Source organism: Neophocaena asiaeorientalis, unplaced genomic scaffold (genome assembly GCF_003031525.2).
Source record: "Neophocaena asiaeorientalis asiaeorientalis breed wild unplaced genomic scaffold, Neophocaena_asiaeorientalis_V1.1 scaffold150, whole genome shotgun sequence".
NCBI classification, from domain to species: Eukaryota; Metazoa; Chordata; class Mammalia; order Artiodactyla; family Phocoenidae; genus Neophocaena; species Neophocaena asiaeorientalis.
In genome coordinates this window covers 16,377,507-16,392,973 of record NW_020176571.1, presented here as the reverse complement: position 1 = coordinate 16,392,973, position 15,467 = coordinate 16,377,507, and the positions used below count along the sequence as shown (strand labels likewise).

Sequence of the window (15,467 nt, the reverse complement as noted above, 5' to 3'; positions counted from 1 at the left end):
TTTTTTTTTTGCGGTACGCGGGCCTCTCACTGTTGTGGCCTCTCCCGTTGCGGAGCACAGGCTCCGGACGTGCAGGCCCAGCGGCCATGGCTCACAGGCCCAGCCGCTCCACGGCATGTGGGATCTTCCCAGACCGGGGCACGAACCCGTGTCCCCTGCATCGGCAGGTGGACTCTCAACCACTGCGCCACCAGGAAAGCCCCCATGGTCATATTTTTATATAAATGGATAATTATTGTGTCCATCCCTGACAAGACATTGACACTACAGTTTCTTTGAAAAAATTTACTTTGAACTTTTACTTCCCTGCAGTTCATAGCAGCGATAGGAGGCATCTCTGAGATCATGACTCCAACTCCCCCACTTCATAGATGAAAAGGATGCCTACAAGGCATTAAATGATCAAGCAAATGGCAGGGCTGGGACTAGCATTTAGGTCTCCTCCGGGTCCACTTCTCTTTTTTATTACCACACAAGCATTAAAAATTAAAATGTCCAGTTTCTAAGGAAGTGCCCTGTAGGTGAAAGGACACAGGACTTTAGTCAAAAAGGTCAGGGTTTTCTTAGACTTAGAAAAAAATCCCTTAAACTGTCTGAATATCAGTTTCTTCATGATAAAATGAATATAGTATGCTCCAGCCATCTTACAATGTTTTGTGGAAACAAGAAAATGTATTCATAACCAAGAAGACAAAAGATTTCTTAGGGGAAAAAAATTCCTTACTGCCGGAATTTTGCCCATGAACAATGGAAATGTGTAAAATATAACAAACAAGAGAGTCATAGTTAAATTATTGGGTGTTAATTCTCAGACGTCAAAATAACCTTTTCTACTTGTTCACATTAACCTTGAAATTTATTGCTCTTATTCAGTAAAGGTTCATCAAGTGTCTACTGGGTATCAGACACTGGAAAACAAGGGGCTTAGAATTTGACAATACAGAATTGATTCCCAATCTTCCAGAATTTATGAACTTGTAGGAAGATGGACACTGAACATGCAATTGTAGTCAAATATAATGAGTGTAAGAGTGAGAACAAGGTGCTCTAGGACTGTAAAGGCAGACCTCATTTTACTGTTTCACTTTATTGTACTTAGCCAATGTTGCATTTTTCTTACAAACTGAAGGTTTGTGGCACCCCTGCATCAAACTTCGTGTCTCTGTGTCACAGTCTAATAATCCTCACAATATATCAAACTTTTTCATTACTAATGTATTGTTATGGTGATCAGTGATCTTTGATGTTACTACTGCAAAAACATTACAACTTGCTGAAGGCTCAGATGGTGGGCAGATAGGGCTCGAGCCCGTGTCCCCTGCATTGGCAGGCAGATTCTCAGCCGCTGCGCCACCAGGGAAGCCCAGGTATTTTTAAATTAAGGTATGTACATTATTTTTTTTAGACAAATGCTATTGCACTCTTAACAGATCGTGGTATAGTGTAAACATACCCTTTATAGGCACAGGGAAACCAAAAAATTCATGATTTTCTTTATTGCAATACTCGCTCTATTGGGGTGATCTGGAGCACAGCCTACAATTACCTCTGAGGTCTGCCTGTAATTTGGTGGGGATGGGGGAGGTTTTTACCTAGTTGGAGGCTTGGGAAGAACCTTTGACGAAAAGACATTTGAGCTGACACCTGAAGATGAATAGCTGTTGGGTAGAGATGAGGTGGTGATAAAGAGGGGACAGAGTTCTACGCATGGGAACTGTACATGCCAAGGTGCAGAGGTGAGGAAGTATACTCTGTTCAATGATCTGAGGGAAACTCAGATGAGGAAAAGGAGTGGAGCATGAGAGGAGACAAGAGAGACCAGCAAGGGCTGGACCGTGGAGTGTATGGTGAGTTAAGAGCCTTAAGGAGTTACATTTCCAATCCACGAAGGATGAGAAGCCATTGAAGTTCTAGATAATGGAAAGTGTTAAGGAGTCAGATGTGGTTTTTAAAAATTTTTTTTAACTGAATGAAAAATTCTTTAAATTCTATAGTGCTTTACAGTTTGCAACTTTCACACACATGATTTCATATAATCCCGTAATAACTTTTCCCCCGACCCCTACATTGCTCCTCCCCCCTTCCATCTCCCCACTGATAACCACTAATTTGTTCTCTATGCCTGTGAGTCTGCTTCTTTTTGGTTTTATTCACTAGTTTGCTGTATCTTTTAGATTCCACACATAAGTGATATCAAACAGGATTTATCTTTCTCTCTCTGACGAATTTCACTTAACATAATGCCTTCCAAGTCCATCCATGTTGCTGCAAATGGCAAAATTTCATTCTTTTTTCATGGTTGAGTAGCATTCCATTGTATATATACACCACAAAAAGCACTATTACTAGTTGCAGGACAGGCTAGCAGGAAAGTAACTGTGCCATGGTCTAGGATGGAGAGTTTTGCCCCAATATTGGAGATAAGCTTTACTTTCAACTTCTTTGCTACAATCATTTCTTCTATACAAACTTGCCCAAATCATTGTAGATTGTGGACCAATGACCATGTTGAGGATATTTAGGGTCATTAAAAAGAGTTTAATGAATGTTGTCAAAAATAACGTATGCTAATCTAAGAAATGTGAACACTTCTGAAATTTCGTCACTAAATGGATGCTTTCCTCTAAAAGTTGACTAAAAACAATTTGTTTTAGCACCAAGCCAGTGTCAACTGAAAAAAAGATTGCACAACCTAAAAGTTGAGAACTGTGTTTTATTCAGCAGACTTTCTGAGGACTATAGCCTCTCAGTTCACTCTGAGGGACTGTTCCAAAGAGGTAAGGCAAGAGCCAGGATATACAGCAACTTGTGCTTAAAAAAAGAAAAACAAAAAAAAAACCAAAAAAAAACCATGAACATGTAGTCAGACATCAAAAGGTTACTGCTAATTACAAAGACAGACATCTCAAGTTAATGACTTTAAGTATTTTCTATGTTTGGAAAGATGCAAGAGTCTGGACTTGCAGAAATCATTGAAATCATTGATTTCAATGATTGAAATCATTCCTTTGATATGCTTCTTAACTATCTAGGGCCAGTATCCTGTTTTTCTCCATCCTGAATTCCCCTCAGGGTGTACCATGGGGCAGGTGCAGTGGCTGATGACTTCATGCACAAAACATCCTTTGTTTACTGAAATGGCAGGGGACATTCTTTGTCCACACCAGCTTATTGCCTGACATAATATTTCTCCCTGCTGCCTCCTCAAACTGGACACCATAGTTCTGGGTTACATGGTACAAAAGGCACATGGAATAATTCAGAAAACTACAGTCAAAAAGATGTGGTAGAAACTGATTATGATCAAGTTCACTACTGCAATCTGAGGCAGGAGTTCTAAAGGTGGAGACCTTGATGAAAGTGAACTTCCAGGAGTTTGCAAACCTTCCCAAATCGTATGTGAATATTGTGTGCTCATACGTGTACGTGCTTTGTCAGAGAAAAGGACTGAATGATTTCATCGGATTTCCAAAGGTCCCTGTGATTGATGTGAGAACCACTGCTCTAAAGTTCCCTTAACCTTGGGTTCCTTTTTATTAACCCAGAATGTTTAGAGCCAAAATAAAAATGCTATTTCCCCTAAGTGCTGTTTTCCAAATGGCCTTTCTTGAGAGCAGAGTAGAAAGGATTCCACCCTCCCCAAGACTTAAAGATGTGTGATACTGCTCACTTTCTCCCTCTGCCCCTCCCACCACCATTTTCAAAGATTCATCAGTATGTTGTTCAACAGAGTTACAGTCGGCCGTCTGTATCCACGGTTCCACATCTGCGGATTCAACCAACTCTGCATCAAAAATAGTCGAAATAAAATTCCAGAAAGTTCCAAAAAGCAAACCTTGAATTTACCACGTACCAGCAAACTAGTTACACCTCCATTTACATTGTGTTAGGTGTTATAAGTAACCTAGAGACGATTTAAAGTATATAGGAGGATAGGCATAGGTTATATGCAAATACTATGCCATTTTATATAAGGGACTTGAGCATCCTTGGATTTTGGTATCCACAGTGGTGGTTGGGGAGTGGTGTCTCCAAACCAACCTGCTGGGGGTACCAAGGGACAATTATACTTACAGTCCTGCTATCTAAATCTTGTGGGCTCTGGAGTCAGACTGCCTGGATTGTAATCCCAACTCCATCATTACCTTTGTAATATTGGATCCATCTCATAGCCTCTCTGTGTCTCAGTTTCCCCATCTAAAAATAAAGGTAATAATAGCATCTTCTTTAATAGTGTTGTGAAAACTAAAAGAAACACCAACTGTAAATCACTTAGAACTGTGCTTAGCATCTATTAACACTCTGTTACCTTATTGTTATCTCTTATAAAGTTTATTCATAAAATGGGGACATTCATTTTCACACTAGCTCTTACTTTGAGCAATTGCATGTTTCTATTTTTATTTTTTTATTTTTTATTTTTTTATTTTTTTCATGTTTCTATTTTTAAATGCAGAAGAAGAAAGAGAAAAATAATACATGGATCAAAGTTACTACAACGCTGTAATTAGAGGTTGGGGTTTCCTTGCCTGGTGTGGATATGCAGTGGCCATGTCATGTCAAACGCATCCTGAACCACACCACATGAAACACACAGTCTCTGTAAGAACCATGCTTATCACACACATACGTTCAAGATGAGTACTGTCTCTCCACTTCCCTTTCATCCAGATTGCCATGACTAAGCCCTTCCTGTATAAAATATTCAGAGCTGCTGCTGTGGATGTAATCAGGATGGGGCGTGCTTGTGGGTATGCTCTTAGTGTATCACCTCCCACCGCCCGGGACTGCGGCTGCTTTGATTTGAACCACAGACCCAGCTGACTGCTAGGTACACGAACCTGGTGGCCATCGTCACCAGTAGCATTTAACCTCTTTCCTACCAAGACCTGCTGCCTCAGAGAATGATGTCTAACTGTGTAATGACGATTCCTGCTTCCGTAACTGTGTCTTGGGACAGGAGGGTCAGATTAGTAGCTATGCACACTGAAATCATAGACTTCTAAATTCGCTGACTTTTAACCATTTAAAAATAGTGAAGAGTCTCTCTCTCTCTCTCTCTCTCTATATATATATATATACTTACATTTATATATTATAACATATATCTCCTTTTTATGGCTGGTGCCCACCTCCCATACTGCCTTGGAATTCTGCTTTTAACAATATCAGCAGTGTTTCTAGATAAAAACTTGAGGTTTTAGCTACTTCATTGACATATATGCTATGATAGCTCATCTTTCCTTTCTGATGAAAGGCTTGATACTTTGCCCTCACACTACAGACAGCTTCCATGTTGTTTCAGGAAAATATAGATCAATAAAAGACAAAGTACATGTTTGAAAGTGAAGGGTAAGTCCAAATTCAATGACCTACACTGTGGTAAAACAATAATTCATTAAAAAAATATGTGTTGGTGAACCTTTGGTTTGTACTCCAGATTTGAAAATAAGAATGACCCTATTTCTCAGCTATCATATTTATCTTTTTTTTTTTTTGCGGTACGCGGGCCTCTCACCGCTGTGGCCTCTCCCGTTGCGGAGCAACAGGCTCCGGACGCGCAGGCTCAGCGGCCATGGCTCACGGGCCCAGCCGCTCTGCGGCATGTGGGATCTTCCCGGACCGGGGCACGAACCCGTGTCCCCTGCATCGGCAGGCGGACTCTTAACCACTGCGCCACGAGGGAAGCCCTATCATATTCATCTTTAATGAGCATGCCGAGAGAGGAGTTTGGGGTATAAGGTGTTAAATAGAGTGAAAATTAAGGAAAGTCGTTGGCATATAAATCCGGGAAGGACAGGGAGGACCTGAAGTGGACCTTGAACCTGTGAAATAGCAGTAAGAGGACCTCCCCACAGAAAGACTGTACGGGGAGAAGCCTGGGGGGTGGGAAGATTTATTTACAATCAAGCCTCAACCAATATGGGATGAAATTTTTTAAAATTTTATGTTTTTATTCCTGATAGACTGAAAGAACATAGCCATAGTATTTGTAAACATTCTAAGGCTGTTTGGGGACTATTTATCTCAAGGTTGAAGGGCTCAAATGGGAAAAAGAAGCAGCAGATTAATTGTGTCTATCTTTGCATTTCAATTCTCAAATGTAACCATGTATTTTTTTTGAAATAAAAAATTTCTCTTCTCCCTTACATCCTTTAGCAAATAAAAATATGTTTGCATTAACCCGAGTGTATTTTAATTTGCAACACATAATCTAACAAACAAGGATGTTCAAAGGTCTCTGGGCAAGGTACACAGTTGCAAATAAAAGAGAGTTTTCAAGACCTGAAATGTGAATAAGACATTTAAGAAGTGTATGCCATCAGAACCCGATAACATAGTCCCCTGGATAATATAAACATGAAGGAAAATAGTCTACAAAGAGGAGGAATTATTTGGAGATTTTCAATTTTTATTGACAGTGGGCTTGAATAAAGCTTATATAAATATATATACCTTTAAATATGTTGCTAAGATGTGACTCCAAGATGTTAGAGAAAAGTTCTTCTTTTTAGTTGCTCTTGCAAACTATTTCTCTAATTTTTTTTTTTCCTCAACAAGTGGTTTTGACGGTTCCTAAGTTTTCTGGAATTTGCGGAAATATTTAGGCATCCTTGAGGTTGGCATCAATTTATGTAGACTCAGATTCGTGGTTGAATCGTTAAGTGAATCCTGTCTGTTCTGGTGCAGTCCGAAAGGCTCTACTTGCAGGTTTGCAGAGCCTCTTTCTGGTCCCACGCTGTCCTCATCAGCCACCTGAACTGAGATTGATAGTGTCCTTATTATCAGATTCTGCTCAAGTGACAGTTTAAGTTTCTTTTAGGTATGGTCAAAAAGTTTGTTCTTAAAGATCAAGTTTCTAAGGACAATACATTTATGTAGGCTTATATGAAAATTACATGTAATATTTACATGTTGGGAGTTACATTAGCTCTTTTCTTTTATAAATTAATGAACCCGGTTGTATCATGTAATAGTATTAACATTTGCCTTTTGTGTCTCACCTGTCAAAAGGCAATTTATCAAAGTGTGTATTTTGAGTGATTCAGACTTTCAAAAAAATAGGCAAATGGCAATTCTACCTTTTGGCTCTCAGTTATGACTATCAGTAAGAGTTATTATTTAAGGTCTACTTTATTGAAATAAGAAATTTAAGAGATGCAGTAGCTATCAAACCCTACATCCTGAAGAATTGAAATACCTTATGAAAAACCATGATGAAAAATAAGACTTCTTCTTCTTAATATACAAGTAACAAAATTGTCCTTGGAAGTGGGGTTGATGATTGGTGCCAGAATCTGTATTGGCTTGGGAATTTTATACAGGATTTCTTGAGTCATTCCTTTGCCTGTGGTTCATGGACAAAGTATCGCTCAAGAAATGGATTCACATTGTTTTCATATTCTCATACGAGGTGATTGGTTTGAGCTGGCACGGGAAATATCCTGGCCAGTTTACTGAAGGCCTTTTTCCCCTTGGTCCTCTCTATTCCTCCCACCTGTTTACTGAACCCCTCCTTTTGAATGCCTAGGACTCTCTGCTTGTACCTTCTGCTCCCAAAATAGAGCCTTGCCTCTGACTGTTCTCTCTGTCTAAAAATTTCTTCCCCATGATATCCACTTGCCTGATTTCCTTACCCTTTTAAGTCCTCACTCAAAATATCACCTTTTCAATGAGGCCTAATTTTTAATACTGCTGCTCCAACCTGCCCTTCCTCCCCAAGTGATGTACTGTTTTAGCCCCCTTGAACAGGTGAGCTAATTGAGCCTTAGACAGGTTACATGAGTTAACTAGTTCAATTAAAGTTGGTTACAATTTTTCACCACCATAATTCTTTAATAAATATCCTTATACACACATCTTATTTTTCCCCCAGGACAGTTTTCCAGATGTAAATGTGCTGGGTATAACAGTCTGCATATTTTCCAAGAGTATACATATTTTTTGGCTTTGTGTTTTAATAGTGGTAGCAGCAATGCCAGAGAGGCAAAATGAAATACCATATGAAAATTTGTATTTGTTTCATTGGGTTTGACATGAGGATTGGGCCAAGCATACCCTCCTCAAAATCCATCAGCTTCTCCTTGTCAAAAGGTACTTGCTTGGTCTCCTGGGAGACTTATAATTTGAGCAGTGGCTGTTACTTGGTCGCATTTTATCCCCTTGGACCACTGTTGGAGAAGGGGTGAAATGTGATTACTGCTGCTGAGGGTATGTGTCATGACAATAGCTGTTTGTCTCGCCTTTGACACTTCCATGTGGATAGAGGTCTAAGCCAAGTACTGCTTTATTCCAATTGTCTCTTCAGGTTTCCTTGAAATATTTGTACCTCTCTGCTGCTGCCAACCTGCTGCTTTCTGAGAAGCACCCAGCATGAAATTGAACAAAATAGTAACTCTTTGATAATGTCCCTTAAAAATTTTCTTTTAGAAAGTTAAATAAACCCTTGCGCTTGATGGATCCCAAATGCTAACTTAAAAATGAGTACTAACCCAGTATTGTATATCAACTATACTTCAATAAAAAAACGTTGGCTTAAGTAACATAGAAAAAAATGAAGACTCGTGTCCATCCCTTCATCACTTAAAATGAACTACTAACCTGAATGATAATGGGACCTTTTCTTTTTAACAGTTGGTGGCATCTATACTGTGATTCAGACAAAGGCCAAAACAACAGCAGATGAATGGGGAGACAATTACTTTCTGCTTGGTCCATATTTTGAGCATAATATGAAGACTCAGGTGGAACAATGTGAACCTGTAAATGATGCTGTGAGAAGAGCAGTGGACGTGATGAACAAACATGGCTGCCAGGTAAAGGATACTGTCTGACACTTCATTAAGCAAGCCTTAGTAAACTGTTGTGGGAAAACACCACAATGTACACGAACTCACAAGAAAAGGCCACTCATCTTCTTAGGGGGAAGGAGTTGGTTTAGAAAAAGATGATGAACTTGATTTTAAATAGGTTACATTTGAGGTACTTTGTGAAAACCATAATATATCCATCTAGAAGTATACTAGGTTTGGAACTCAGCAGAGGGTATAGAATAGAGATGTTTGGGGAAAAGTGATTTGTGTCTAAATTGTAGTTGACAATATGGGTATTGATAGCATTATTCAGTGGAAGATTATAGACTAAGAGCAAAGGTTTTGAGCCAGACCTTGGGCAATGTGAACATGTTAGAATATCTACACAAAAGGAAGTCAGAGACTGCAAAAGTAGAAGTTCAGCTGGTGATTAGAACCAAGGATGTCTAAGTGTTAATCCTCAGAACCTGTGAATATGTTACCTTATAAAGCAGAAGGACTTTGTAGTTGTGACTATGTTAAGGTTCTTGAGATGGGAAGATTATCCTGGATTATCTGGGTGGGTCCAATGTAATTACAAGGGTCCTTATAAGAAGGAGACAGTAGGGCTTCCCTGGTGGCGCAGTGGTTGAGAGTCCGCCTGCCGATGCAGGGGACACGGCTTCGTGCCCCCGTCTGGGAAGATCCCACATGCCGCAGAGCAGCTGGGCCCGTGAGCCATGGCCGCTGAGCCTGCACGTCTGGAGCCTGTGCTCCACAACGGGAGAGGCCACAACAGTGAGAGGCCCGCGTACCGCAAAAAAAAAAAAAAAAAAAAAGGAGGCAGTAGAATTAGAATCAGAGATGAGATGTGACAATGGAAGCAGAAATCGGAGTGATGAGAGCTTTGAGATGGAGGAAGGAAGGGGCCACAAGCCAAGGAATGCAGGTGGCCTCTAGAAGCTGGGAAAGGCTAAAGAACAGATTCTCCCCTAGGGACTGCAAGTGGAATGCAACTCTGCTGACATGTCGCTTTTAACCCATAAGACCCATTTCAGAGGACTTGCTCCCAAATCTTGTAGATAACAGATTTGCGTTGTTTTAAACTACTAGGAAGGCAGTAATTTGTTGCCATCACAACAGGAATAGAGATGTCAAGACAAGGAAGGAGAGAGTTTCAAGTATAGAGGAGGGACTGAATCAACAAAGGATTGAACCAGGGTCAGCTTGGTTTAGCAATATTTAGGCCATTTGTGGTCAGCCTGCTAACTAACTTCAGGGGAAAAAGGAGGGTTAAATCAGATTGCAGTAGCTTGAGGGATGAATGAGTGGTGAGATAAAGGATATAGAAGTGTGGCTATGGGATTTTTCTGTGAAGAGGAAAGATAATTAAGTTGTTTCAGAGTGACATGGTTTTGAGAGTTGGTATTTTCTTAAATATGAGTGAGCACATTTATATGACAAAAGGAAATATCTAGGGGGAGCAGAGAGAAGCTGAAAGTTCAGAAGGAATGGATGATTGAAGAGAGTAAGATCACTGAGGACAGGAGAGGGAACGAGATCCAAAGCACTACTAAAAGGATCGTTCTTCACTCCTCACTCAAACTGGAAACAAAGGATGAATGCAAACAGAGATAAGCTGATGGAGAACTCAGGATGGTCCCACTCAGTGTTTCTGATGATCTTAAGAGCTAAAGGTCATCTTCTGAGAGGCAGGAGGCAAGTGTTAAAATAAGAGAATATGACAAAAAAAGTTCAGAAAGTATTCAAGGAATAGGGAAAAGAATTTCTAGACATTTTTAAGGTACTCCGTTGCGGAGAACAGGCTCTGGACGCACAGGCTTAGCGGCCATGGCTCACAGGCCCAGCCGCTCCGCAGCATGTGGGATCCTCCCGCACCGGGGCACGAACCCACATCCCCCGCATCGGCAGACGGACTCTCAACCACGTCGCCACCAGGGAAGCCCAGTCGTGACTTTTTAATGGCACAAATATACACGACTGTGACTTTCTCCAGCAGCTAGAGTGGAAGTGAAGGAAGTAAATAGTTGGAGATTTGGTGGTGTTTAATTTCAGCATTTGTGCAACGGGGCCAGGTGGCACAAGTCTTAGAGGTAACCGTATGATTGACTGAATTAATTGTTGAGTTGATGAATTGTTAGGTCTGAAATGGATAGGAAAGGAAGGGTGAAAGGAGAAAGATGGGGATGATGTAGGAGAAAATGGGAGGTTCCAGAAACTGGAGGTCTTGAAGGGAGGCATACACTGGGAGAAATATAGTGAGAGAAGTGGAAGTATGGTAGTTGTGGTCAAGGGATACAATGCTAAGGTTGAACATTTCAGAGGAGGAACAGTTTGGATTTTGACAAGGGTAAGATTGCCATGAAGTTCTTTGAAGTCAGTAACGTCCAATAGCTATGATGTAAGTGTGTAGGAAACAATCCTGGATTTTAAAGTTGCCCAGAATAAGGTAGAAAAGTAACCAAGAGATTTGTAGAACAAGGAAAGTAACATATTTGCATAAGGAAAATTTCAGAGATGTCTTTATATACGAATAAAGAATAAAGTTTTAAAAGTTTCAGTGTAATTTTTAAAATCCTAACTTTCCTTCCTACTCACCCCATGAATATAGTTTCTGGGGGTGAAAAATGAGAAGTTCTTACTGAGATGTCCATGTCAGTGGTGATGTCTAGGAGATATATACAAGGTTTAAGGTGCAGAATATTTAGTTTAAAAGGGAACTTGAGGTCCCAGAGGGCACCATGGAAGCATATCACCGTGAGAGTAACATGGAGAATTAGGAGAGTAGGGAAGGTTGCATGTTGTACTGTTGGGATGAAATGAGTGAGATGTTAGAAGGGGTTCGAATTTGAAGCACTTGCGATAAAAGAGGGAGGTGAAAGCCATGGTGGAACTGACTGGTCTCAAGATTCTAAATGGATTTCTGATGTAAGGATGTTTCCACGTCAGGGCTGAGAATGCACTGCACGTCAAGACAAGCTAGCTTACATTCTTTGTTCAGCATTTCACTGTGTCTTAGCTCACTGTATCATATGTCACATATTAGGCAGTGAGTAGCTATTTGTTAACTGAATACATAAGTCAATGAGCATCCCAAAGAAAAAACGATTGAAAGGTTGTTTGGGGCTCAGGAAAAAATCTGAAAGAGTGCCATGATAAATACTGAATTACAGTGGAAGCGACTGACACATAATGAGGGTCTTTCAATGTTGACTGGGGCATGGCTGGGAAAGAGACATCACCATACATTCCTGAGTCCCAAGCAAGGGAATGATGATCAAACGGGCTTTCATGCTCTGTAAAATTCAGCCTTGGGTGGAGTCATAACGTCAATGTAAGCAGTGTAGACACATTCAGTTTACTAGAGAGGTCTGGATACTCAATGAGAGAAGCTCTTAGCTTCTGCCAACTTCAGAAAGGGTTTGAAGTGATTTATGGAATTGCCTTGCATGTAATAGGAGAATAAACATAAAATAAAGAGCATGAGTAAATTACTATAGAAAAATAGAGACCAAAGGGGAAGTTAAAACTTGGTTATACAAGTGACTAAATAATTACAATTGGAAAAATTTGAAATAGCTACTGCATTAAAACTTGCACAAGGTAAAACATTTAGGAATAAAAGAATCAATTTGATGAATGTAATAGAATTAGACCTTGAGCTGCTAGATTAAAGAGAAAATGCATCTTGGGCAATACATTTAGTTACGACCTCTGGCAGCAACCATATTGGGAAGCACTTGGTGTCACATTTTCTTTGTTAGGAGGAATAAGGGAAATTATACACATTTGTCTAGAGAAACAACTTTTTTTCTGGCAGGAAATGTCGTAAGTCCTGTTGCATAAAGGAAAATAAGTGACATGGTAGACATATCCAACTCCGGGTTGTTAAAGATACAGAGCAGTTCACCTTATGACTCTATCATAAAAACATAGACCATAATATTAAATCCTAAAACCATGGGCTCAAGGTCACAGGAGGATAATGAGGGACAGAAGAACAGAGATTACATGATCTAAATACTTCATTTTAAAATAACCAAATTTAATGAAGTGCAGGAACTTGGAGATTCTAGAAGAATGGGTACCAGCCCATTCCCTCTTCGGGCTCAAACATCAGATGCTCTGTGTTATCACTATGGTTTCCTATACGGCTTGTGTAATCTGCTTTTGAGTTCTAAATACAGTTTATAGCTTCTAAACCCAAATACATTGTTCTCTCTTGCATTGCCTAGTATTCCTCCGTGGCTGTGTGTTCTTTTATGGCAGGTGCACTTTGGAAGATGGCTCATAGAAGGGAGTCCTTATGTGGTGCTCTTTGACATAAGCTATTCGGCTCAGAACCTGGACACGTGGAAAGGTGACTTCTGGGAGGCATGCAATGTTGGTATCCCTTATCACGACCAGGAAGCCAATGAAATGCTGATATTTGGATCGTTAACTGCCTGGTTCTTGAAAGAGGTACTGTTTACTGTAGAGTCGTACAACAGAGGAGAAGCACGGTTGCTCTCCGTGGCCAGCAACGATCCTCTAAACTTTAAGCCAATTTTGAGATGATGCCATTATTAATTGTCCTAAAACATTTCAAAGGGATCTGAGAAAACATTCAGCCTTCCCGTAACTGAATACCAGCTTCTGGAACAGGGTGATGATAATGCTTATTCATATTTACCTCATGTCAGGTTCAACTAGAATGATGTGGATAAAACACCCAATTATATTCCCCATTACATAGATAATATTCAACATATATGCAAGAGAAAACAGTATACATCATGCACTATGTACCTGATTTCTAGCGTCATGGGAGTAGAAAATGGCCTGAAATCTTTGATTTTGTTTATGTGTGAGTGCTCGTGCGACGTCAGTGGCTCTTAGATCTTTTAATCATTTGCTAAAGGCTGAAGTGGTCTCAGCAGTTGCTAAGGAGTCCACAGCAGTGAAATAGTCCATAGATGTAAAAAAAAAAAAACCAAGAGCATTGGAAATCAGTCCTTGTTAAATGAGCCAAGCCTGTACTCAATTCCTGAAAGCATGGCAGTAGGATTTCTTCCTATTCCTTTCATTACCTCAAGATGATTACGTCTCACTTAAAAATGGGAGAATGAAGAGCATCCCTAGCAAAGTGGGACTGTGGTCTAAGGACAGATCACAGGACTCTATGTTGGGAGTGTGTCCCCCTTGACCAGTATAACTTCTTTCTGATGAATTAAGTCCAACAGCCATAAAGGGCTGCTTTGAGGTGAAGGGGAAGTGAAGGGGTGGTCCTATTGCTTTGTCTTGGTGACACTGTAGGAGAAGAAGAGTGAGGCTGCTGACAGGATCTGGCCTAATGACAGATAGCTGCAGGCTTAGCATCTGTTGCTGAAACCAACTCTTCCTCTGCCGACTGCCCCAAGGGCTGAGGCCAGCCTCCATGAGCACCCACACATGCCACACATGCGTGCATGTCAAGCCTTCCAGGTGATTCTGATGTACCCTAGGTATGAGAACCGCTGTCTTAGGTTAACTCTCCAGACTTCCCAATTCTCTGGGCAGGCTCCTTGAACACAGGTGTTTTTCATTATCGATGCTACTCCCCCACTAGGGAAACAGTCATTAAGGGGAGTGGAATGTAAATATTAATTTTTTGTAAGGGTGAAACAAAGTAACATTTTTTATTGAAGTGCAGTTGATTTAAATATTGTGTTAGTTTCAGGTGTACAGCAAAGTGATTCAGTTATATATATATATATTTTTCCATTATAAGTTATCATAAGATACTAATATAGTTCCCTGTGCTACACAGTAAATCCTTGTTGTTTATCTATTTTATATATGGTAGTGTGTATCTGTTAATTCCATATTCCTAATTTATCCCTCCGTCCAACCCTTTGGTAACCATAAGTTTGTTTTCTATGTCTGTGAGTCTGTTTCTGTTTTGTAAATAAATTCATTTGTATTATTTTTCAGATTCCACATATAAGTGATATCATATAATATTTGTCTTTCTTTCTTTGACTTACTTCACTTAGTATGATAATCTCCAGGTCCATCCATGTTGCTGCAATTGTACAGCAAAGTGATTCAGTTATATATATATATATTTTTTCCATTATAAGTTATTATAAGATACTAATATAGTTCCCTGTGCTACACAGTAAATCCTTGTTGTTTATCTATTTTATATATGGTAGTGTGTATCTGTTAATTCCATATTCCTAATTTATCCCTCCATCCAACCCTTTGGTAACCATAAGTTTGTTTTCTATGTCTGTGAGTCTGTTTCTGTTTTGTAAATAAATTCATTTGTATTATTTTTCAGATTCCACATATAAGTGATATCATATAATATTTGTCTTTCTTTCTTTGACTTACTTCACTTAGTATGATAATCTCCAGGTCCATCCATGTTGCTGCAAATGGCATTATTTCATTCATTTTAATGGCTGAGTAATATTCCATTGTATATGTATACCACATCTTCTTTATCTATTCCTCTGTCGATGGACGTTTAGGTTGCTTCCATGTCTTGGCTACTGTAAATAGTGCTGCAATGAACATTGGGGTGCGTGTATCTTTTCGAATTATGGTTTTCTCTGGATATATGCCCAGGAGTGGGATTGCTGGATCAGGTAGCTATATTTTTAGTGAAACAAAGTCACTTTTAGGTTA

At 39.8% G+C, this 15,467-nt stretch overlaps 1 protein-coding gene across 1 annotated transcript in view; it reads left to right on the top strand.

Annotated features, from left to right (window-relative positions):
* Nucleotides 1-15,467, top strand: part of GYS2 (glycogen synthase 2) — a 57,537-nt gene that overhangs the window by 2,291 nt on the left and 39,779 nt on the right. The window contains exons 2-3 of the mRNA XM_024733243.1: nt 8,635-8,816; nt 13,083-13,274. Of these exons, the coding sequence (XP_024589011.1) occupies nt 8,635-8,816; nt 13,083-13,274 (374 nt within the window). The remainder of the gene's footprint in view (nt 1-8,634; nt 8,817-13,082; nt 13,275-15,467) is intronic.